The sequence below is a fragment of the Cydia amplana genome, chromosome 4 (genome assembly GCF_948474715.1).
Source record: "Cydia amplana chromosome 4, ilCydAmpl1.1, whole genome shotgun sequence".
NCBI lineage: Eukaryota > Metazoa > Arthropoda > Insecta > Lepidoptera > Tortricidae > Cydia > Cydia amplana.
The window spans coordinates 10136545-10162190 of NC_086072.1; the positions used below are offsets into that span (position 1 = coordinate 10136545).

The 25646-nt window shown below is 36.6% G+C and overlaps 1 protein-coding gene across 1 annotated transcript; it reads right to left on the reverse strand.

The window, feature by feature from the left end:
• Positions 1–611: 611 nt before the first annotated feature.
• On the reverse strand, positions 612–4377 carry LOC134663231 (F-box/LRR-repeat protein 14-like). Its single transcript, XM_063519626.1, has 3 exons — positions 4223–4377; positions 1999–3732; positions 612–896 (listed from the first exon to the last, which is right to left on the reverse strand). The coding sequence occupies exons 1-3, from the start codon at positions 4238–4240 to the stop codon at positions 648–650; spliced, it is 2001 nt and encodes a 666-aa protein (XP_063375696.1). The 5' UTR covers positions 4241–4377; the 3' UTR covers positions 612–647.
• Between the last annotated feature and the right edge of the window lie 21269 nt (positions 4378–25646).

The following is a 25646-nucleotide window of genomic DNA, read 5'->3' on the forward strand; positions in this document are numbered from 1 at the left end:
TTAATATTAGATTAATAAAAGGTTGAGATGAACGAGCGACTTTTATTTTACCCGTTTGCTTTGGTTAGACTAAATTTCTCTACGTTCTTGTCATATGATGTTCTGTTCTAATCATTAGAAAATCTATTTATTAGAAATGATGTTAACCGATCATTGATATTGGTCAGTGTCCATGTTGACGATCGCACAATTAGGTACCTATTTGTATCTTAGATAAATAAATAATAATAATAAGAGTAGATAATGTATGGAACAAAAATATCTAAACACGAATACTAATGAATTAATGATTCTTAATGGAACTCGAAAATAAAATTTTACTTTACTTTTACTAAATTTTTACAACTATTTTTGTGGGTAAGGTAATGTAAAATACTGAGGTAATATTTTATAAATAATTTATTGCACTAAAGATTAATTATTATTATGCAGAATTTGTACTAAGTACCTATTAAATTAATCTTAAATTATCACAGCTATCCTACAATTTCCTTTGAGGAGTTAGTTTAATCCATAATCCTTTTTAAAACATTCCATTGGTACCTAAATAGTATTACCTATATTTCGCCTTTACGGTTACCGTTTCAAAAGTATAAAACATTAATGATGTTTTTACTTTATTATTATAAATAAAATACGTTAGAAAACTAATGTAAACGAAATCTTCTCATGAGTGCCGGCAAAAACGCTGCCGCCGGAGATCTTTGTTTGACACCGTCGACCACGTAGGGCCCGGGTTTGGTCATGAGCACCGTGTGAAGGGTGGGCATGCTGCTGCCGATGAGACACGCCAGCTCGGGGGACACGTTGCGACAGCCCTGCACGTCCAAAAACTTCAGTTTTCTACAATATGTCTGTACTGACTCCAGTGATTTATCCGTCAGTTGATTGCAACCCTGGAATACATCAAATTAGGTTTTAAATAAAAGTTTATCGGCCAATGTGCATTGGTTAAATTGGAACTAGGAAATAACTAATAGGTATTTTCAATAAAAGTTTATCATAATATAATATACTAGCGACCCGCCCCAGCTTCGGACGGGTTAACAAATTATACATAAACCTTCCTCTTGAATCACTCTATCTATTAAAAAAAACCGCATCAAAATCCGTTGCGTAGTTTTAAAGATCTAAGCATACAGACAGACAAATAGACTGCGGGAAGCGACTTTGTTTTATACTATGTAGTGATGCTTCTAACAGTTACAATTATATGAATCGACCACTAAAAATATAGTTCTCAGTTGTCATAGTTATTCCCAACAGTCCCGATGGGATATTATGGTGCTCCTACACGGGTAGTTACATACCATTGTATGATAACATAACAGAAAACTATCAATACTATCATGTTGTCCCTGTCACACTATGGTGTTGTAACTGCCAATTGGGGAGCAGCATTGTTTTAATCAAGGTGTGTTCGGGTAATTTCGAATACATACTTAAGATTGTCGGAAATATCCCAAAATGAACTCTAAATTGATGGAAATGTGGATGATTTTCGTAATTCACCTGACATTCTAAAAGGTAATATGTGTGTAGTTGTAAATATCTACATGATATGCTAGATATCAATGAACAATTCTTTTTCCTGTTACCTTTTCGTTTTTACACACAAAGCAACAAAGGTTGTAGGTACAAGGGAGGGAAACTTATTTTTATTCATTAGTTTGACCTCAAAAATAGATCCCCTGGGAAAATAATAAATTAATGGTTTGTTCCTGGTTCGTCGTATTCCTGTTTCGTCGTATTCCTGTTTCGTCGGATTCCTGATTCGTCGTATTCTTGTTTCGTCGGAATTATATACATATAATTAATTAAATATGTCGTGCAGTAAACCAGTATTTACTACCTAAATATGAAGATTTAATGTAATCACCAGTGATCGTGCTTTTTCTAGCATTTTTAGCACATTTCGACGAATCAGGAATCCGACGAAACGAATACGACGAACCAGGAACAAACCAAATTAATTATTATAAAAAATAAATCATATACCTTCAGTTCTAAAGTCTGGAGCCTGTGTAATCCTTTAACAATTTCTGTTACTGCTTCATCCCTTAAATTATAGCAATCAATCAAATTGAATTGTTCAATACTGGGACAGTTTTCAACTAGATGAACTATTCCTTCTTGGGTAATCTGCTGACATCTACTCAGATTCAAAATAAACAGTTCTTTAAAGTTAAAGGCGTAAGTAAGGCTAACATCTGTGATCCTGTTACATGCACTGATATCCAATACTTGTAGGTTTTTCAATCGAGCCAAAGAGTAGCCTGTAAAAGTATTTGTGTTTAATTTTTCACACATTCTCATAACATCCAGTTTTCTTTTAGCATCTTGGACTATCTCTTCTTCAGCCCTGGATCCAAGAGAAATTCTCTGATGTGTACTGCTGTTGTCATAACTAGACATTATAGGTACATCGTTTTCTCCCTCTACGTCCAATTTTCCCATGCCAGTCAATCCAGCATCAGACACTTTATCACAGTAACTCATTTTTAAACTTTGCAATGACACCTGATTTTTAAATATCACCTGAATTGATGTATCAGTAACTGCATTGAAACAGTAACTTATATCCAATGAACGAAGATTAGGTAATTTTTCCAAAATCATAATCAGGCCAGTTTGATCTAAATTCAATGAATGTATATCCAAATCTTCTAACAAAGTATTTTCTTCGGGACAAATACCTTTGCTCAAGCCATCTTTAGTTATCAATTCACATTCAGACACATTTAATGACTTCAGTTTCTTTAACCGGTGCAGTTCCATTACTCCCAGGTCTGTGATTGCTCGACATCTCTGCACATTAAGGTATTCCAAGTTGACTAGATTCTTACAGATATGAACCAGTGATTGATCTGTAACTCTGCTACATAAGCTTACATCCAGCTCTCTTAATGAAGTTTGATGACATGTTAGGGCCAGGATTCCAGTGTTTGTGAGCTGATCACATGATCGCACTTCAAGTGATTGCAGCTTAAGGTCAGGGGTCTCTGAAAGAGATTTAAGAGCTGCTCCGTCAATAAGGGTATTAGAAAATAGAAGTTTTTTTATATTTCTTGCTCTAGAGGTAACAAATTGATGTACAAAGTAAAAGGTCAGAACACTTTCAGACGGATTTAAGGTTATATCTGTCCCAGCTGAGTAAAATTTTTTGACCAAGCCCAAGTGAAACTGAAGAGAGCATGCTGATAGATCGAGCTGTTCTAGCCCTGGTGCTGCCATTACAAATCTGTTAATCAGAGCATCAGTAAGGTACTGATTACCACACAAGCTGAGAACTTTTAAATTTTCTAAATTGTCTGCCAAGAGTCCTTCAGTCTTTCCTTCTAACAGTCTCCCAGACATAAATAGCTCTCTACAACTTTGGATGGTCAATGATTCAAGATTTGTACATTTTTGCAAAATGTGTACAAACACTTTTTCACAAATATCACAGTTTCTTAGAGTGAGGCTTAAAATGCAATCTCCCATTCTGTCCCAGAATCCCAGTAATTTATTTGATATTTCAACTTCATTGAATAAATAATTATGATATATTGTATGGGAATCTTCATAAATTTGCAATAAAGATGTATCTTCACTGAACACAGTTTTGTATAAAATAACTAATTTGTTTTTTAGAAAACAGTGGGCATTTGCAGCTTGATACCATGCTCGGCATGTTTCACTCGCAGCCTTTCTATCAGATTTTGGTAAGTATTTAAAAATGTAGACTAATACCTGAAATATGAAAAAAAAAACATAAAAAAATACGATTTCAAGTAAATTTAAGTAGCAATTTTCTAAAAGGGTTACTACGTTTACGAAATCGGACTATTTATAATTTAATTTGTAAGTTAATTAAATTATTTGTATTTACTTGTATAAAGGGTCCATGTGATATCACAAGAAATGTAACTACGATCTAAAAATGTTCCATGGAAGCACGAAATAAATGAATACTAAAAACAAAAAAATAAATTAAATTATAAAGGCATAAAATACGGGTGTTCTTTCATATCAAAAATAGGGGGACTTTGTGTATTTATTTCTATTGTTATACTGGTCACATCAAACAAAGAAAACAAAGATTATCACCAAGATAGAGCGAGCTCTGTTTAGGTAATCAGATCACGTGAAAAAAAACTTAATATGCAAGGTAACAAAGGAGTCGGCAAAATGCAAGGTGTTATGAGATTATACTACCTTTTTGACTGTAATGATTACTCACTTCAAAGGGCAAATCCATTGTTTACTGCTTGGGATGAACACTGGAATTTTTATAGCTAAAATAACGGTATAAAAGTTAACTGTTTTCCTGCACATATGATCATTGATTTACTTCCGTCATTCCCTTCGAACTTGTTTTGACATCTGTGACATTGACTTTCCATAGGCGTGTTTTTCTTTTTATCACGTTATGACGTTATCTTATTAAGCCCCTCCACACTCGTGCGCGCGTCGACGATTTCGCAGGTTAGCGCACGAGTGTGGAGGGGCTTTGTATAAACGTGATTAGGGCTTGCAATTCGAATATTCGAATATTCGAATTTGTCGAATATTCAACCTGTTTTGATATTCGAATATTCGGCCGCTCAGCTTTCGAATATTCGAATATTTTTTATTACTATAAAAAAATCTATGTCATCCGCTGTAGTTACAGTTTCTGTGTGTTTTACGGGTATTTACAGTGAATGAGGAACGGTAGGTACCCAAATACGAAGGAAATAATATTTTTACTGTATTCCTCTCGATAGACTTCGTGAATACAGTGAAACCTAACTCAATTTAAAAGAAAACGAAATAAAAAAGTATGTTATTTTTACGGTGCGTAAGTTTTAAGTTAAAGGGTCATTCTGTTTATTCAGTACAAGCGTACGTTAAGCGAATTTTTGAAGTCTAAACCTTGCCACTTATCGCAATTCTCAAATTTAATCATACCAAACCTGCCCAACTTGGTAATCTAACCATGCACCTTTAGCTGACAAATAATCCACCCAGTACTCAACTAACTTTTTCCCTTAAATATTCCAATATTATATAATTAGCCGACCATTAGGAATAATAACTTGCCAAAACAAATAAAGTCAATAAAGATTCAAAATACAATGAAATTAAAGGCCTTTTTACAGGCCTCTGAGTGATTACAAGTTAATTTAAATCGGAAAAGAATTACCTACTAAAAATAAATATCTTACATACCTAGGTGTTTGGATGGTTAAAGTTATATTATTTCACGCAACGACGCATTTATAATAAGTTTTATATAGAAATATTAAATACGTCTAATTTTGGCGTTTTACTTGTTTTTATAAATGTGGGTATCTTATAAATAGTAGGATGATAAAATCTAGTCAACTAAGTGGATTTCTGCCAAATATCCTTAGTTTTAGCAATATGTGAAAAAAGCTTTTAAATAAAACGATAATAAACCGATTTCTCGTTCGTTTTCTTATTTTTTATAATATTCGAATAATTATTCGAATATTCGAATACGTCGTCAGAAAAACTCGAATATTCGAATTTCTGAAAGTTTCGAATATTTGCAAGCCCTAAACGTGATGAAATAAACACAAGGTTAATTTTAGGGCATGTTGCTTAGAGCATTTAACTCTTTGATTTAACATAAGGTATTAATTGCGTTGATCTTTTGACTTTTCAACCCAGAGGGGAGACTAATTTTTGAACCTGCTCACCAAACACGGAAATCAGTTGAAAAAAGCGACCTGTAGGCGAGAACATCCGGACGTACGAAATAATTTTTGCCCAAGCTGAAACCAAAACCTTTGCTTTCGCTCGGTCAAAAAAAGATGAACACGTCGAAGTCAAACTATAATTACCTACCTACTCCAATTTATCACGGAATATTATAAAATGGTACAATTAAGTAGGTACATATAGAGTCAAGATCTGCTTGACCATCTATCTATACCTATCTATTTACAGTGATTGTGCCAATTCTTGGGATTAAGTTGCCAAGCCGGACCTCGGCCACCTCTCAGATGCAATCGGGAAAGCTCTAAGATGAGAAGCTCCTATTAGTGAGTAATAGATATAGGTAGTGAGTATTATTACGTTGGTAAATAAAAAAGTCAAATTCAAAGGTAAGTAGGTACTTTTTGTATTCAGAACTTCTCTCATAACATTTAAGTAACGTTAAGTTTAATTCAGTGACAGAACTTCAGCACCAAGCTGAATTAAAAAGGGTTCGGATTTTCGCAGGCTCTCCTGTCCGCAAACTCTGTAAGACACGCACGAGATCGGGCACTTATGAGTTTGCGCAGGTTACATTGTTATGGCCACTTGTTGGGCGCCAGGCTCAGTGCGCGTGGAGCGGCCGCCCTCGCCCCCGTGCCGTCGGTCCCGCGACCCCGCCAACTTTGCACGATACGCGATGTGCAAGTGAAGTGATTTGTTGAAGACATGTCGAGAAGGAAACAGGCGAAACCGAGATCGTTGAAACGTAAGTTTATAGGGTAATGTTTGGAAACTTTTGTAGTGTATCTATGGATTTACTAGAAGCCTGACTGGTACGATATTAGCCGGTACAACTTTGTGCGTAAAGTATACTTTATTTTTATCTACCTATATAAAATAAATCAGCGTAAATCGTGAAACTTTTGTAAAAGATATCTATCATGTAAGTTTTATTATGATTTATTTTGCTACACTTTTGTTGAAAAAAATCTACGCTATAAAGGCTATTTTTTTATTCGGTAGACTAAAATGACATTTCATAGTATGAAATGACATTTTATGTTCATACTATGAACTGTCATTTCAGTCTACCGAATAAAAAAATAAACTTTAGATACTATAATAAAATGCTATTATCTACGGTAGGTGCCCTTTACAGGTGACACTGAATGTAGATACCTAGGACCTACAAGGCCCTGGGCCAGCAACTTGATTTAGGGCGGTATTCCATCTGTTCAATACCTTGGTCCAATGTGCATTGCGTCTCACTCTCTCATTAAGCAAAATCATCATCTTCCTCGTGTTGTCCCGGCATTTTTGCCACGGCTCATGGGAGCCTGGGGTCCGCTTGGCAACTAATCCCAGTAATTGGCGTGGGCACTAGTTTTTACGAAAGCGACTGCCATCTGACCTTCCAACTCAGAGGGTAAACTAGGCCCGTATTGGGATTAGTCCGGTTTCCTTACGATGTTTTCCTTCACCGAAAAGCGACTGGTAAATATCAAATGATATTTCGAACGTAAGTTCCGAAAAACTCATTGGTACGAGCCAGGGTTCGAACCCGCGACCTCCGGATTGCAAGTCGCACGCTCTCTCATTAAGCAAAATGTGAGACGTAAATACACATTGGACTTAGTTATAAGACAGATGGAATACCACCGTTAGGGCCACTTGCACCATTCAATAACTCGGGGTTAAACGGTTAAACCTGGGGCCTTATTCGACATGCCACTTTTGACGTCGCATGTTGAAGTTCATTTGAATCTGAACAATCATGGGTTGTCGAATAGGTAAAGTGTGTCACCTGTCAGTGAATCTCATGTAAACAAATCATTTCATCGCTAGACTTGGTTGTCTATTGGTATGGCCGCCATGTTTGGATTTATGACATTTAAAAGGGGATTCTATGGCATAGAGTAAACTGCATTTCTATTTTCTATAGTTTTTTGATTCCCCTACTCGACGCAAGATGGAGTTAACAGTCAAATTTCGATCTTGGCGTTATAAAAATAAACCGCAAGAACATGACATGCAGTTGCGTTGGTGTAGATCTATCATGAAAACGAATATATGACAATTGTCCAGAAATAAAAAAAACTTGACAATAAACATACAGCAATACATATACCACTAAATGTCAAAAAGAAAACAGATTTAGTATAATTACTAGGTAACAAATTATATATAAAGTTTAAATTTTAAACCAATCGTCGTGGGTCCTAACCCCGGCTCTTAGCAATGAACATCTTGTAACTTGTGTGAAAAATATCATTTGATATTACACCAATTACTTTATGGTGAAGTAAAATATCATGAGTCATGAGGAAGACGGAGTAGCCAGTAGCCACAATAAGCTATATTTTTGTCCTCTGGGTTAGATGGCAGTGAAATAGGGAGAGATAGTGAAGAATGCGGCAAAATAAGCATTTATTGTGTTGTTAGTAGTTAGTAGACTAGTTTTTTTTTCTAAAAATGAAAATTGACGCAACAGCAAGCTCATAGCCCCCTATGAGCCAGTCTGTTAGGTGCAGGCTTAAGGGCTAATCCCGGGGGAAGCGGAGCGTCGGCGACTAGCTGGTGCATCTGCTTATTAACCTCTTCTCACTTTTACCTCAGGTCCTTTGATTAATAAATTAAGGTAAAATTCGTAAGAACTAGTGCCTGTGTCATATTCTAAATTGGACGCTATGCCTAATTAGTTGTTATAAATTAAATACAATAATTATTTTTTTAATTAAATTTATAACAACGCAACGTGGGGTTATTCATGATGAATTTTAATGGCTTATATAAGACAGCGGTTGTATATTGCCTCAAAAATTTGGATTTTGTCAGTTTGAATGAACAGCAAACTGGAGACATTGAGATTAATTTTAAACTTATTATTTTAGGTGTTCGTAAGAAATAAGGTATTGACAGACATTGACGGAAAATCGCGAAAACCCGGCCAGGTGCGTCGGACCACGCAAAACGGAGGAGGATTCCATACTTACTTCTTCTACCATGTATCCATATGCCAAAATAGCAACAAAAAAGCCGAACAAAAATACCGTTTCTTCGCAGCACTAGATTTCAGTCCTTTTTTTAGAAAAGTAATATGTTTAGGTACATAATATATATATATATATACATATATATATATATATATGTAAGTAATTTTGTTATGTGAAACTTATATGTTGTGTTACGAGACTTACGAGTAGGTAACTTTAAACTTTAACAGCCTAACAGATCCCAATAAGGCCTAGTTTACCCTCTGGGTTGGAAGGTCAGATGGCAGTTGCTTTCGGAAAAACTAGTGCCTACGCCAATCCTTGAGATTAATTGTCAAGCGAACAATAGGTTCTCATGATCCGTGGCAAAATCGAGATAACGCGAGGAAGAATAACTTTGTCACAAGAATATTTGGCCAAATATAAATCCTTACTCTCGTGTATTTGACCTACCTACTCGTATTGAGTCGTATTTTGCCACCTAGTAGCCTCGAATTGGTTGTTATATGTGGCTTTCCATAAATTAAGGGTCCTTATGCTTCAATAAGGACGTTTTCATGGGGTCCCGTTGTTTCCCATAAAGTTTTCCTCCAGGAACAGAAAGTTGAATTCTCATAATGTTGAATTATCGAAATGTTGGATTCTCAAAATGTTGAATAATATTTTCACGGATATCACTGATATCAGACTAAATCAATAGGTAGGTAGGTTAGATTCGTTAGGTAGCTTCAGATGCCCGAAGGGCAAATCGCCTAGAAATAGGAGCCACGCGAAGCGGGGCTCCCTAGTTAAGTTCAAGTCAAATTCAACATTTCAGGATTTCAACATTTTAGGAATTCAACTTTATGTTCCTGGACGAAAGTTTTAAGTCATAATGTATTGTTTGTCATATTATCATAACTCATAAAACTGAAACCGTTAACATTTCAAGATTTTAGTTAGGTTATCCTATAGATAGGTTAGGTTAGGTTAGATTTGTTTTATGGCAATCCTGAAAAGTGACGCGTTTCTGAACCAAATGAATTATGACTAACGAAAATTCGAGCAAACAATACATTATGGCTTAAAACTATCTGGGAAACAATAGAAACCCCGTTTTCATCTGAAGTTGCAATAGAAATTGAAAAAGCCACATTTTTTCAAGCTTTTACTTAGTTTCATCTGTCCCGTTGGTTGTCTGTCTGTTCCAATGTGGTTCCAATCAAATCATGCAAATTAAATCCCAACAAAAACATAAATGTGAAATGAGAGCCAAGTTCAATATTGAGAATACGTGTCGTTGTTGACTCGCCGACAAAAGAATTGAGATCTATATGGGTGCCAAGTTCTGTGCTGTGTAGAAAATCCTGAAAATATAAAGGATTTGTCTTGGCTAGTTTTTAACAACAAACCAAGTTTTTGAAAAACTAACAGAAAAATATATATTACCTATATGCCTATACGTAAAAACTAGCCAAGACAAATCCTTTATAATCTCAGGATTTTCTACACAGCACAGAACTTGGCACCCATATAGATCTCAATTCTTTTGTCGGCGAGTTAACAACGACACATATTCTCAATATTGAACTTGGCTCTCATTTCACATTTATGTTTTTGTTGGGATATCATTACTTTTTGTACAGAAATTACTATAGTATTCATCATGAAAGCAGTTTGCCTAAGCTGAAAAGGAGACCCTCGCTAACGCGCGGTTAATTGTCAAAAAGTTTCAGTTTCACATTTTTTCTTTTGTATACGCCTTATAGTCTACTTTCATTCCAAATATCAAGTTTCTAAGTAATCTAGAAGTGGGCTAGGTTTTTGGTCTATAAGTATTTTTTTTTCCATCGATATATCAATAATTTCCAGTTTTCAGATTTTTCCCTCTATATGCACCTAATAGTCTACCTTGATGCCAAATATCAAGTTTCTAAGTCATCTAGAAGTGGGTTAGGTTTTTGGTCTATGAGTATTAATTATTTTTTTTCCATCGAAATATCAATAATTTCCAGTTTTCACATTTTTCCTTCTATATGCACCTAATAGTCGACTTTGATGCCAAATATCAAGTTTCTAAGTGATCTAGAAGTGGGTTAGGTTTTTGGTCTATAAGTATTAATTATTATTTTTTCCATCAAAATATCAATCATTTCCAATTTTCACATTTTTCCTTCTATATACACCTAATAGTCTACCTTGATGCCAAATTTCAAGTTTCTAGGTCACCTGGAAGTGGGTTAGGTTTTTGATCTATATGTCAGTCAGTCACAAAAATGCCGGTTTTTAAAGGTTAATTTATCAATAACTGTTTGAGCTATGTTTATGAAATAGTGTATTTTGAACAAGCTAAGGGACTTGAATACATGTGCCAAATTTCATGTGTGTAGGTTAAGTAGGTTTCAAGTTGTGAAGGGGTCAAAAGTAGCTCGAAATGGTTCGTGTAATATTACACACGGTTGCTGCGTCGCCAGTTCCTTTTTCTTTGAACTTGGCTGGACACGCTACCGCGTGTCTAGATTTGACCCACTTCTCGGGTGTTCAATGAAGCTGAAAATTTACATAAGTACATAATATGTAATATGGGTGACAATACAATATTTTTATGGTTACCATCGAGCTGATCTGATGGTGATGATACAGACAGTGGTCTTTTAAGTCTTTTTAACTTTGTGATAAAACAACGCAACTTAATTATATTTGAAAATATTTAAAGAAAAATACAGTCAGAAATTAGAAATTTTGTTATCTAACCTCTCTATCACTCTTGCATATTCGAGCGATAAAGAGGCAAATAGCTGAGTTTCGATTTTCGCACTTCCCGATAGGCCCCTTTGTAAACAAACCGCCTTGATGTGTCTATGTCAAATTTTTAATTGTCTGTGAAAACTTGTTAAAAAAAAGTTTAAAACAAAGGCGTAGGCAAAGAGTAGTATAATATGTATATAGCTGGTCAACCAAATCTTGTCAGTAAAAAAAGGCACGAAATTCAAATCTTCCATGGGACGATATCCCTTCGCGCCTACATTTTTCAAAATTGCCGCCTTTGTCTACTGTCAAGATCTGGTTGACCAAGTATACCTATATAGCGCTGGCGGTACACCGAGAAATTCAGTAAAATGCTGCAAATGATGTTAAAGGTATGAAAATCGGTACGATTGATCTGTAGAACATTTGAAACAATTTGACCCGAAGCACCAACAAATAAAAAGAAAACGAGAGGAGTTATGACGTCATCTTTTTTTGTAAGGAATAAAAAAAATATTGTTTAAAAACCTATCGTGTTTGGTATTAAACGAAAGGGCTTTCTGAGCCGATTCCAAACATATATCACATCATTACATTTCAGTATTTTTTTTTTATTATAATATAAATAATTTTCAAAACATACCAATTAAGTTTGGGTTTCTCCAGATACAATACGGCAAATTTTTTTTTGTAAAATATACCTCTAATCTTATACCTAATATCCTCATATCTAACCCTAATAAAGCAATTTTGAAATTATATACATTTAGGTTTTATTTTTATTTTTCAATTTTACATAGTGTGATCTATGAATCTCTCAATTAAATATTTAAAAAGAAAGCATAAAATTAATATATAACGGTTTTTTTCAGAAAGTCGCTTATATCTCGGAATCTATAAGTCGTAGTAAAAATTGTCTATGTAATAATTAAGAAAGAATTAACCGAAAAAACTCACCTTTAACGTCCCCCCTTTCCCGAGTTCTCCGCCCCCCACTCATCAGAACTTTTTCTTACTTAAAGCTTAGATATTACCAAAGGAACATGTAATAGTATTTTATGCAACTGTTGTTTAAGAGAGGTCAAAAAAGGCGAGTGGCGTGAGTAACAAAACAACAAACAACAACCGAAAATTGTTAATAAAGACGCCACTAGTATTTTTTGACTCAGTTAAACAACGTTGCATACAATACTTTTTCTACGACCAAGCACTTACTTTGAAATGCAATGAAATAATAATAAAAATGGATGATGATGATTGTTTCATGTCCTAATGTGATAGGTTGTTCAGTGCGTGGGATTCTTAAGGGGAACGAAAATTTTATTATTTTTGCGCTACGACGCACGGTTTAGGAGATACAGCCCTATAAATATTTTTCTTCCTCTTTTTCTTTTTTTTCTTTTTTTTTCTTTTTTTGTGTTTTTTAAATCTTACTTAGGGGTTTCTTAAAGGGGAACGAAAATTTGATTATTTTTGCGCTACGACGCACGGTTTAGGAGATACAGCATTATAAAGTTTTTTTTTTGTGTTTTTTAATCTCTTTTTTGTGTTTTTTTTAAATATTAATTAGGGTTTCTTACAGAGGAAGGAACATTTTAATATTTTTGCGCTACGACGCACGGTTTAGAAGATACAACCCTATAAAAAAAAATCTTTATTTTTTTGTTTTTTGTGTTTTCTAAATATTACTTAGGAGTTTCAAAGGGGAACGAAAATTTGATTATTTTTGTGCTACGACGCACGGTTTAGGAGATACAGCCCTATAAAGATGAAAATAATCGTACCATTAACCAAAACATGTATATGGTTTACTCATCTGTCAGAAATGACAATTAAAATTAGATTGGAAACAATGTATTCCATACAATATTTTTTAAGTGGTGATTACACGAAGTATCGTAAAAGTGCCAAAAAGATACTGCGTGTATGCACAAATATTTTTTTTGGGGAATAGACTAAAGACTTGTGTTGATAACTATAAGTTAGGGGTTTAAAGGTGTGTGCACGACCCTTTAAATGACAAATAAAAGTACGGGAGTAGAAAAAGCAAGTTTCAATACTCTTATTTTACCCGAATGACATTATTACTCGTATTGAGTAATTCGGCAGGGCTATTATTACACTTTGTAAAATTGAAAAATTAAAAAAAAAAACCTAAATGTAAATAATTTCAAAATTGCTTTATTAGGGTTAGATATGAGGATATTAGGGATAATTTGAGGTATATTTTACAAAAAAAAAATTATGGTATTGTATCTGGAGAAGCCCAAACTTGGTATGTTTTGAAAACTATTTTTATTATAATTTAAACAAAATGACTGAAATGTAACTATGTGATATATTTTTAGCATTGGCTCAGAAAGCCCTTTCGTTTAATACCATACACGATAGGTTTCTAAACATTTTTTTTTATTTCATACAAAAAAACATGACGTCATAACTCCTCTCGTTTTTTTTATTTGTTGGCGCTTCGGGTCAAATTGTTTCAAATGTCCTAAAGATCAATCGTACCGATTTTCAGACCTTTAACACCATTTGCAGCATTTTACTGATTTTCGCGGTGTACCGCCAGCGCTAGAAGTGGGCAGCAAAGAGTAGTATAATATATAGAACAGTCGGCAGTCAACGTTTGTTCCTAATAAATATAACATTGATGAATCAAGGCGGTTTGTTTAAAGAGGGCCTGCCGCGATACCAATTTCGTTATCTGCCACCATTAAATTTCGCTCGTATATGCAAGAGTGATAGAGAGGCAGATAACGAAATTTCCCCCCACCCCCCTTTGGATGGTTCTTGTTTGAGTTATAATGTCACTGTATTGAGGACTCAACCTTTCCATTTTTAAAGTGTTTTTATATCGACATGACACTGGCTACTGTAGTAAATGCCAAAAAAGAAAAAAAAAACGCTGTCATAGTAATCGTCAATCGAAATAAACAACGTACAAATATCCAAGAAAAATTTGCAAAATAGTATATGATAAATATGTAAAACATCATTAATTATCGAATTAAGATTACATACAACTTTGTGTAAAAAAAATTGAGGCAATTATACAGCCCGATTATACGGGTTACATCTTGAAAAAGATGATTATCTTGGAAAGAAGAGTAAATATACATAGGTGAACATAATGGTGAACAAAGGTATAGTCAAATAGGTAGGGACATAATTCAGGGTTTGCTTGTCTGGTCCACGCATGCTGTACCTATCACGACCACGGCACGGCCGTCTCCTGCTAACTTTTCGCTATAATAGTAAAATCATAGGTCTAATACCTATGATTTTAATATTATAGCGAACAATATTTCATGTTCATGATCTCGAATTTAAGACTTTAGCTTAGATTTATGGCGTGCGGCCTAGCGCGCGTTGCCTCTATGAGGAGCTGTCAAAGCGCTTTATATCTGTATGCTTTTGATGATGCGGATCAGCATTCTTATCCAGCGGGGCAAGCGGGCAGCCTGCAGAAGGGCACCCTACCGCACTTGGTAGGTCACTACACTCACTACCAGGATTTAGGGCTAATAATTTATTTATAAGTTTTTAATACCTTTAAACGAGCAATTCTTGTAAATTTATTTAATTATTTATATGTATATATATTTCGGGGATCTCGGGAACGGCTCTAAACGGATTTAGATGAAATTTGCTATATGGAGGTTTACGGGGGCGCAAAATCGATCTAGCTAGGTTTTATCTCTGGGAAAACGCGCATTTTTGGGTTATTATATGTTTCCCGAGCAAAACTCGGTCTCCCAGACATTAAGTTTTTAATTTAAGTGTTTTTATCATGTTTCATATTTAAACTTACAGATGTCAATCACCAGCAGAGTTTTTGGAGAGGTGTGGTTTTCTTATTTCCTGTTACCAACCTGAAACACCATACCTACTTAAATATCAGAAAATAATAAAGTGAAGAAAATTAAATAAAGTTGAATGCTTAAAAACTTTAATGTTTTATTAAAATTAAACGAAAAAAAATGTGTAAACTGAAATAGATCTAATTTTTTTATTTGTAGTTGAATAACATATATGTATTTAATCTCCTTTAATTAAAAATCATCTCTGAGTAGATACATATTAAACAATAGGTACTTTTAGGTCTTGGTAGTAATGTTAGGTCTTATGACCTACTGTATTTGACTATATTACTTACCAAGACCGAAGCCTGACCTGTCAGTCACCAACTATTTTGATGCTCTTTGTAGGTAGCATCAAAATAGTTGGTGACTGACAAAGTTACCAAGTTACTAAGGTAGTAGGTACCTATATAGTAGGTAGCAGTAGCGCAATATTTAGTCAAAATATTTTGACTAATTTAGATTACTTTTATGCCAAAAAAGTAATACAAGCTATTCATGTTCCACTTAGTAATAAAATACGGACTTTTCTGAATATGTGGTTTACGAAATGTGTTAAGAGCCAACAGGAGTGGTCATTTCTCCATACAAACGTACTCGACTGTTTCCTCCGTGGGTTTTGAAGCTAGAGCAATGATTTTTTTAACACAGATTAATATTGTCAATAACGGTGTCGGACCGTTTTGCTTTTTTTGATATTTTTGTTTTTTAAGGCGCTAGAGCCCTTCAAAAATGGCCAAAATGGCCTAATTGACTATGCCGCAATGAGAGGCGTGGTATTCAAAACTGATATCAATTAGCCAAAAAAGCAAAACGGTCCGACACAGATAATTTCATAATCATTTAGATTTCCAAATTTGGTTACGATTGGTTAAGTTTTGGAGGAGGAAACAGTTAAAAGTAAACAGGAAACAGGAGGTTTCGTACTCGACCTCGATATTTGAGATTTTTACGCAGGATTTTTCACCTTGTCCTTATCGCATTAGTTTTAGGTGCCGCTTCCGTTAGCGAGACGGGTATATTTACCTAAAATATTTAAATCTCAGCTCCAACAGGAGGCTCTTAAGGTACAACTTGTGGTTTATTAACGTGGTTTAGAAATAGGCAGCTTGAGTTGAGAGAGGTGATGAGTAAATTGTTTCATTTTTTTACAATTTTGAGCGTTTATAGGAGAATGTGTGGAGCAAGCATTATTTGACGTGTAGGTGTGGGTTCAACAAAAAGATCGCTTGTCAATAAGGCATTCTTGCTGTTAAAATTCAATTATTAATAGCCTTTATCGACCATCAGCAATGTAGTCCCTTTTTGATTGATGGAAATTGTCACGTAAGTTCCACTACTCGCCGCCGCATCGCCTACAGCGCATTCGTTGGTCTATCGCTCACAAGATGTCATTAATTCATGTAAACTTACGTACTGAAAAAAAAAAGTTTTACTCTTTGCTATAAATTACCCTTTCGCACGTCAAAAACTCCAAGATGGTGCCGAAGGTCATAGAGAACCAAGTCTACCTTTGGAATCATTACTTGTCAAAATTTGACATTAGCAATCCACAGTTAGGTGACAACCAAACCAAACCATTATAAACCTTAAAGTAATAATAAAACAAAGTTGTTTTTTGTTAAATTATTGTTTGTACCAAATGAACTTCAGCACTTGATGAACTTCAAATGAACTTCAGCAGTTGAATTTCAAATGACGCGAAATCTGACAGTTGCACATGTCGAATAGGGGCCCTGGAGTTACCATGGTTACCAGTACAATTTGACACTGGGTTAATGGTTTAACTGGTTAACCCCGGGTTAGTGGGATGGTGCAAGTGGCGCTTTAAGTTACATTCTTGTGGCTAAGCCGGAACTTACAAACCCTTGGTTTCAGTAGATCTATGCTATGGCTATGACACAGTCGATGTCTTAATAGTTTCTAAAGAGTAAATTGCAAAAACGAATCAAAAGATGTACTCGTAAGCAGGATCATAGTGCTTGCTGAGCTAATTCTAGGTAATAAATAACAAATAACACTAATTAATAATCTACATAGGTAAGTTACTTACGTGTAAAATCATTACCTAGTCTGAAAAAATTAACTTCTGAACTGCCCAACATAGCTTGATAGGTACCGTATTTCAGACGCCGAGTGACATGAGCGCGGGAACACTGCGGTCACTTTAATTTTATATCGATTTTTTTTCTAAAAATTAGGAGTTGGTACATAAGAACTCGAATATATAGGTACAATAAATCACGGGCAATAAAATACAAATTAAGTAACTTAAAACCTTAAGTTAGCTCATTCTACTTCAAGGAAACATTCTTTTATTTCTAAAAAGAAACAAAACTGCATTTAAAGTTTTTTTTTTAATTCGCTTGCCTCGCCCGGGAATCGAATCGACTACCTAATTAAAAAAAATCTAAATATTCTGTAGGTAATATTTCTTGAAGAAAGTTTAACATTAACAGTATTGAGATTAGTCAGATCGATTCCCGCGCGAGATACCTACGAATTTAAAAAAAAACCGGCCAAGTGCGAGTCGGACTCGCGCACGGTGGGTTCCGCACCATCAACAAAAAATAGAGCAAAAAAAACGTGTTTGTTGTATGGGAGCCCCCCTTAAATATTAATTTTATTTTATTTTTAGTATTTATTGTTATAGCGGCAACAGAGATACATCATTTGTGAAAATTTAAACTGTCTAGCTATCGCGGTTCATGAGATACAGCCTGGTGACAGACGGACGGACGGATGGACAGCGAAGTCTTAGTAATAGGGTCCCGTTTTTTACCCTTTGGGTACGAACTTCGAAACCCTAAAAAACTTTGAATGCAGTTACACACTTATGTTTCTTTTTAAAAATAATAGAATGTTTCCTTTGTTTTAAGGTACTTTCCCTCCAGGGCCCATACATTTTTTCCACACTGTATAAGATACCTATAATTTGACCCTTAATTTGTTTGTCATCTTGCGTAATCCTGTGATTACAAAAATTATGCTATCCCACTTGGTATGTAACCGTCCGCGCGCGTTGTGATTTAAAGCCCTACGTTAAAGCTCTAAAATGTTTCGTATACAAATAGGTAGGCTGTGGAATTTGCACGGCTAACGTTGAGTCGGGGGTGCGGCGAACGCAGCAAAAATTAATAGGCTGTTGTCAAAGTCAGGGCTGCAGTCGCGGTGATGGACGCAGCGACGCGCTGCGGACGCGGCGCAGCGGCCCACGCTGCAATTTCCATCCAGTACCTACAGACCAGCGGTCGCCTGGAGTAAACCAGTATAACAAACATCTCTGATTACGCATGAATGTTACGAATCACCAGGATACAGATACACTGGCTTGTCTGAGTAGAATGTTCGGTAAGCGACAGAGTTACAGGGCCTACTCGTAATATCAGCGTTTTATCAGCGTTGGCTGCGGTTTGGCGCTAACTGCCCTACCTATGGCGAGCCTGACTAATGGCCGACCACCTTAAACCTTAATGAGCATTAGGCTGCAATTTTGTTGTTTTAGTTTAGAAAGGTCTAGCTTTAAAATAAGTTTGAGCAGCCTTTTCAAAAACGTTTGAATCTGGGATGGTTAATTCGTTTATCAGTCGGTTATTTATAATCGTTAAATTGTCACCAACTAAAAAAACTCTCAAAACTGAGGCCCACAGTTTTGCACATAGCTTTAACTATGAGATAAACGCTCAGGCGATAAATCGTGTAGTTTCAGTTAAAGACCTTGGAGTCAAGTTTGACCGCGAGCTCACATTCCATGAGCACATTAATAGCCTCGCCAAAGAGTCGTATCGGAGGTTAGGTTTCGTGATGAGGAACGTTAAGGACTTTCACAATGGCAGCGTCATCAAACTTCTCTATACGGCTCTAGTTCGGTGCAAACTGGAGGCTAGCGCCTGTGTCTGGAGTCCTAGTGAGGCCAAGTATAAGCTTAGTTTAGAAAAGGTCCAAAAAGCGTTCCTGCGTTTTATATACAAAAAGCTCTATGGATATTATCCATTTATGTATCCGACTAAGTTTTTACTTGGCGTTCTAGGTCTTAACTCTTTGGAGGTTCGTAGAGGATGCGAGCGGTTGGTAACAGTGTGTAAGGTGCTTAGCAACAAAACTAACAGCATGGAGCTGCACAATGTCCTCAACTGCATAGTTGTGCCTCCGAATAACTCTCGCCGGCGACCATACCTACAGCTGTGGGACGGTACAGGACCGCGCGCGACCGCTGCGCGTCGCAACTCGCCGCTGTGCGACATGATCAACTCACTCAACGGGCTCCTGCGCACGAATCCACAAGTGGATATTTTCATGGATAAGTGGCCTAAACTAATGTCCAGGTGCCTCGTTTATTGTGAGAGTGAATGAACGTGTGATAAAATAGATGATGAATGTAATACTTGTAATATGTCAGAGTTTATTGTTATAGTTGTTATATTTGTATAATTTTTAATGATGTCTTGATGTGGTTGATAAACTATAATTCTATTGATATAATTGTATAGTAGCAAGTGTAATTGGTATTGGTGTAATTGGTATACTGTAACCGTTCTTGTGGTATTAAATTAAATAAATAAATATATTGCGGTATTTGATCGGTCGGCTGAATTGCATGTAACCTCAATATGTAGTCTGCTATGTAACTAAACTCGCATAATTATATGCTACCTATGTAAGGGCCCACGAAAGTTCATTTCCCCCACCGCGCTTTATCTGTAAACACCAGTACTACCCGTAGTGCAATGCTTACAATCGCAAACGTGAAAACCTTTTACACATTTGGCTCTGTGACCCAGGCAGTGCTTTATTCTTTCTTCCCCGAGAACAAACTAGTTTGTAACCGAACGGGGTATAATGTTTTAACTGAATGTATCGATCTGGCGTGTCTAGTACTTTCGTAATGCTTCCCGTGGGGACCGCGAGGATGCTGCGACTCCTCGAGTGTTCTCATCGCTTAGAGAGCACGTGAGTTGAGGTCATGTAACCAATATAAAGGTCGAATCAGATAAAACATATGTTGAAGAAAATGCTATACACTCAACAATGCATAAATGAAAAACGCCTTACTGCTGTCTTGTTTGGATTTTTACAAACCAAACTACTTAACACGATTTCATGTATTTACAGTAAGATAAGTAAGTTAACACGTTATCAACTTATAATTATGACTGCGCTAAATCGGTCCGACCATGCTCACAGTTCTATGTCGTTGCAGCAAGCAGCACAAAAGCCAAATGTCGAAGAGCGAAGTGGATCGCCACTGCTGAGCTTTCAAGCTCGTTATGTATCACCTAAGCGAGTGGAATAACCTTGTCTTGGGATACCTATATAGCTAATGCAATAAGCTCCACTTCTAGCTCTAACCAGTGTTGCCAACTTTATTTTTATCAACCCACCAAATAAGGCCGTATTAACCACCAGAAAACCACTAAATTTTGTCGGGCTCTCAAACCACCAGAATTCCACTAGAAATTACAGTGCGACACAAAATATTACTTATTCATGAGCGACAACCATCTGCGATACTTGTGAAATGTCGCGTGCTTAACGCTACGGCTTACGTAGGCGGCCAACGCGCGAACGCGGCGCGGCGCGGCGCGGCGCGGCGCGGTGAGGCGGCGGCGCGGCGCGGCGAGGATGAAACAAACCGTTGATACGTATAGGTATGTCCTACTCGTACGTGAGCGATTTAGACGCGAAACGGCGCGGCGGCCGCGCGGCGTTCGCGCGTTGTTCGCCTACGTAAGACGTAGCGTAAGCGTAGTGTTATATAGCTGCAAACTCGCTATAGTAAAATCACTAGGTTCTTTAATTCGCCCGTTGGAACGCGGTAGGGCGTTCAACTCGCGGTGTGGTAAAGGAAAGCGGGAAAATATTAGATTTTAAATTTAAAACAGAGTAGGAATAATTAAAAATAATAAAATAGAGTACTTAGATTTTGATTTGCTATGACCCGACAGATTTGATTTGAGCAATGTTGCCTACATCCTAAACTTAAACCATGTTTGAAGTTCCGGGCCTAAATGCTCATTTTTAACTATAACGTATACAGAGCATTTTATGAATCACACTAGCGGTTAAATTACGTAAATTACCACTAACTGGAACAATCTAATCCACTATAAAATCCACTAGCCACTAAAACCAAAAAAATCTCGCTGTAAGGCATGCCTAAACCACCAGATCTAGTGGAAAATCCACTAAGTTGGCAACACTGGCTCTAACACATATTTACACACAACTTTATTTATTTGCTAAAGGGATTTGGTTCATGAGGCAATGCTTTAATTAAAGAAAATTGTATTGCTTAGCGAGTCAGGTGATTTATATATAAGGTCGATCCGGTCCAGTGATGTCATTTAGTTATCACCAAATAGTAGGTAAGTTATGGTTATTATAGATACAGTTTTCATAGCTTAAGCTTAGGCTTTCTATTAATGGTCGTACCCACTAGGTATCCCTGGGCTTTCGGGTTAATGTGAACCTCTCAAGTCTCTCAACCGCTCGAAAAGTCGGGCCACAGTTTTTCTTAGGCTAAAAAACCCACGTTTATCTCTTCATTATATAAGTTTTCAAGGGTGGAGTTTCAGGTAGTAGAGGTCAATAGTAGAGGTCGCAGAAGTCGGGTGATTATGTCAAAATTATTTGTACTCAATTTTATTGTTAAAAGTGAGTGTGTAGAGATTTTGACCAGTTCGTACGACTGGGCCTACAGTTGATTCATTAAGTATGCAGGCGCGTATGTGTCGGCATTTGTCGTGTTTATGATTTGGTCCAAAGCCGTGTTGTCGCGATCGCTGGGGCCCAATAACACGTCAATTTCGCCCCCCATCCCTCAAGCGAGGGAATTAAAATTTTATATCCAGTGGAAATGTTAATCCTTCCTGTCCCGAGCAGAATATAAAACCGGGTTGCCGTTATCTTGAATTGTTTTCGCTAAATAATGCTGATGTTTACCTGTGATTTGATTAGTGCTGTGTGTTAAAGCTAGCCTGTCTGCAGACCTGAACAACTGACAGCAAATGTATACATACTATATTCACATTACAGTAAGTGAAAATGACGGACTTGATACAATCGTATTGTCTGCCTATTACGTATTCACGGATCATCAGATTTAATTTAATTGAGATACTTAAATTCAAATTGAATTGGATGTCGTTGAATAAATGTCACTTCCAACCCCACCTTTCTGAAAAGTGGGCATTCTAAAATCCCCGCTGCACTGCCCAGCGTGCACTTGACGAGGGAGGTGTGAAGATCACAATAAAATGTATGAATGTTTAATGCGAGGTAAAAGCTTTGGGTGGACGTATTTGTAAGCCCTTTGAAGAGGGTTAAGTCAATTTGGCTTTGAGCGTCAACTTTTTTTATCTTGTTACTTGTGCCGTTCAGCTGAGCTTAATGTGCTTGTGTCTACTAATTCAGGGAATTTTCTTTGACTCGCTGTTATCGTAAAACGTTTACCGAGTCAAGCTAAATCGATTTAAACTATATTAAGTTGCCTTAAAACTGTAATTTTTTTGAAAGTTTTATCGACTAACCTATGTACAGGAAGCAGTTAGACGTACGATGTGGGCTTGTTATGGATTTTTAGGGTTCCGTAGCCAAATGGCAAAAAACGGAACCCTTATAGATTCGTCATGTCTGTCTGTCTGTCTGTCCGTCTGTCTGTCCGTCCGTATGTCACAGCCACTTTTCTCCGAAACTATACGAACTATACTGTTGAAACTTGGTAAGTAGATGTATTCTGTGAACCGCATTAAGATTTTCACACAAAAATAGAAAAAAAACAATAAATTTTTGGGGTTCCCCATACTTCGAACTGAAACTCAAAATTTTTTTTTTCATCAAACCCATACGTGTGGGGTATCTATGGATAGGTCTTCAAAAATGATATTGAGGTTTCTAATATCATTTTTTTCTAAACTGAATAGTTTGCGCGAGAGACACTTCCAAAGTGGTAAAATGTGTGCCCCCCCCCTGTAACTTCTAAAATAAGAGAATGATAAAACTAAAAAAAATATATGATGTACATTACCATGTAAACTTCCACCGAAAATTGGTTTGAACGAGATCTAGTAAGTAGTTTTTTTTAATACGTCATAAATCGCCTAAATACGGAACCCTTCATGGGCGAGTCCGACTCGCACTTGGCCGCTTTTTATGAAAGAGAACCGAAGCGAAAATATCATGAATGATAAAAAGTACAAGTAGGTAACATTGATTTCGATACCCAATAGTTACTTTAATTTATAAATAAAACACGGCACATCATATTCTATGAGCGGATTCTAGGTCTGTGTATTCTATCAAGAAACTTATTTAAAACGAATCTCCCAATTGCAATGCTGTGATTAAATCCGTTGTTGTCTATTAACGTTAAAGACTAGCAATGTTAAAGTTCCAACGATAAGAAGTTGATGGTCGAGGGGGGAGGGGTGTGCGTCCATAAAACTTGTAGAGGCCCGCAGAGAGCCGCCGGGAACGCTGCGAAATTTCCCCTGGGTAGCACCTCCGCCCTGCGCGCATCTGGGAAATACGCTAAAGCCATATCATAACTGTTTTATGTTGATGTTGACCTCTCGTCCAACCTATGTTTCTGTTGAATATGTTAACCGATAATTATTTTGGTTTAAATCTGTTTTGAGGAATTTTGATATAAATATCTGGGAAGTCAGAAAAATAATACGGTAGGTACTGTCCTATAAATACCTATCATGATCACGACTTATTCTTTAGATACAATATTTCTGTACCTGACTGAAAGAAACTTTTTATATTAAGTACTTATAGATAGGTACATCTTTAGTATATCACCAAAAAATAGATATATCAGAAACAAATTGACATACCTAGTGCAAAATAGTTCTATATTTGTATGCGTGGCATAGAGTTAGAGAGGCTCTTTCTTCTCGTATTTCTCACCTTTTGGAATTTTCTCCATTGAATGTAAATGCCCTTACATTAGGAGTAAAGATCGTTCGTTCTGTGTAGATCTGTACCTAAGGTAGATCTAGTAAGATTTTTTTTTATGCACTAGATCCAAATTTGGGCCGATAAGTAGGTATAATTAATGGAAAAATATGAGCAGGTATAATTTGATTGGCCTTACCCGGGTGTATCGGATAGTAGGTAAGTTATGGGCCTTCGAGAAAAAAAAACTTAGAAAATACTCTAGGTAAATAGGGTAGACGGCGAAATACTGCTTTGTTGGTAGGTGATGGTCTACCAACAAAGCAGTATTTCCAAATAACCTTTTAGACTTGGTTGCAAAAATATCTTAAAAATGTGCCAAGTAGGAGCTTAGACTGTATCATGTATGACTTTTATCTTAGGTCCACCTAATAGAAAGGTCACCACCTAAAAGTCATCCTAAGTAGTAAGGACCATGATCACTTCCAAACAACCTTTAAATAATCATTAAAATTCAGGAATCGGGATAAAGATAGGTATTTTTAATAAAAATATGAATGTACCCGACTTTGCGGAGTACAGGGGTAAACTAAAGGTGGTCGAGATCAAAATGAAGTATACCGCCGGTATACTTACTCAAGAAAAAAGCTAGAAAAAATTTACGTATCTCAAAAGTCGACGTTATTGGTAAGGAGTACGGATCATGACCACCTCCAAACAACCTTTAAATACTCATTCAAACTCAGGAGTCGGGATAAAGATATCGTTAATAATATGAGTGTACCCGACCTTGCAGAGTACGGGTGTAGACTAGGTGGTGGTGGGAAGTCCCGGCGGAGAGCGCTCGCCCGCCGCCCACAGGCCCGCCGGGAGCGGGCGGCGGAGCTTGGGCCAGGTCCCGCGGGACCTCCCGTCTCGCCCCGGGCTCCGTGCCGCGCCCTGCTCGTGTGATCGTGTTGCGCGAGCGCGCGAGACCAGTGCCGAGAACCAGTCTAAAGAAACTGAGATTCTGGATATACACAGATCTTATGTTCCACTACTTTCACACCTTAACTGTGCAAACGAACGTGCAGTCTGCATGATGGTAAGAATCCTTCCATATCCTTAGACAGATGTCATAAACACATATGCCATATGGTAAAATACATGTGCTGTTGTAGTAAAATACTTAAGTACAACAGCTACACGTAAATTGTGTAGGTATACAGTAAGCTAAAGGGCCCTGGTCCGACCATGAAACACTCCAGACTTTAAGGCTACATTAACGCCTTTGTATGGCAGTCGACTCTGCTAACATCAGTGCGGAGAGAATTTACTTAGAGGGTTCACACGGCTCAAGATTAAGCTCGGGAAGCGATGGGAATGACGCCAGAGCCGCCCAGGAAAATAACTCAATGTTCAACTTTTAAGTTTAATTGACGTTGTTTAATGGGAATTAATCACTGTTACTATTGTTTACTTGGTACATCTAAAG

Excerpts from the sequence above, each read along its gene's own strand:
- LOC134663231 (XM_063519626.1), bottom strand. Across the intron at positions 897-1,998 it reads TCCAGACTTTAGAACTGAAG|GGTTGCAATCAACTGACGGA; the intron begins GTATATGATTTA and ends GATGTATTCCAG.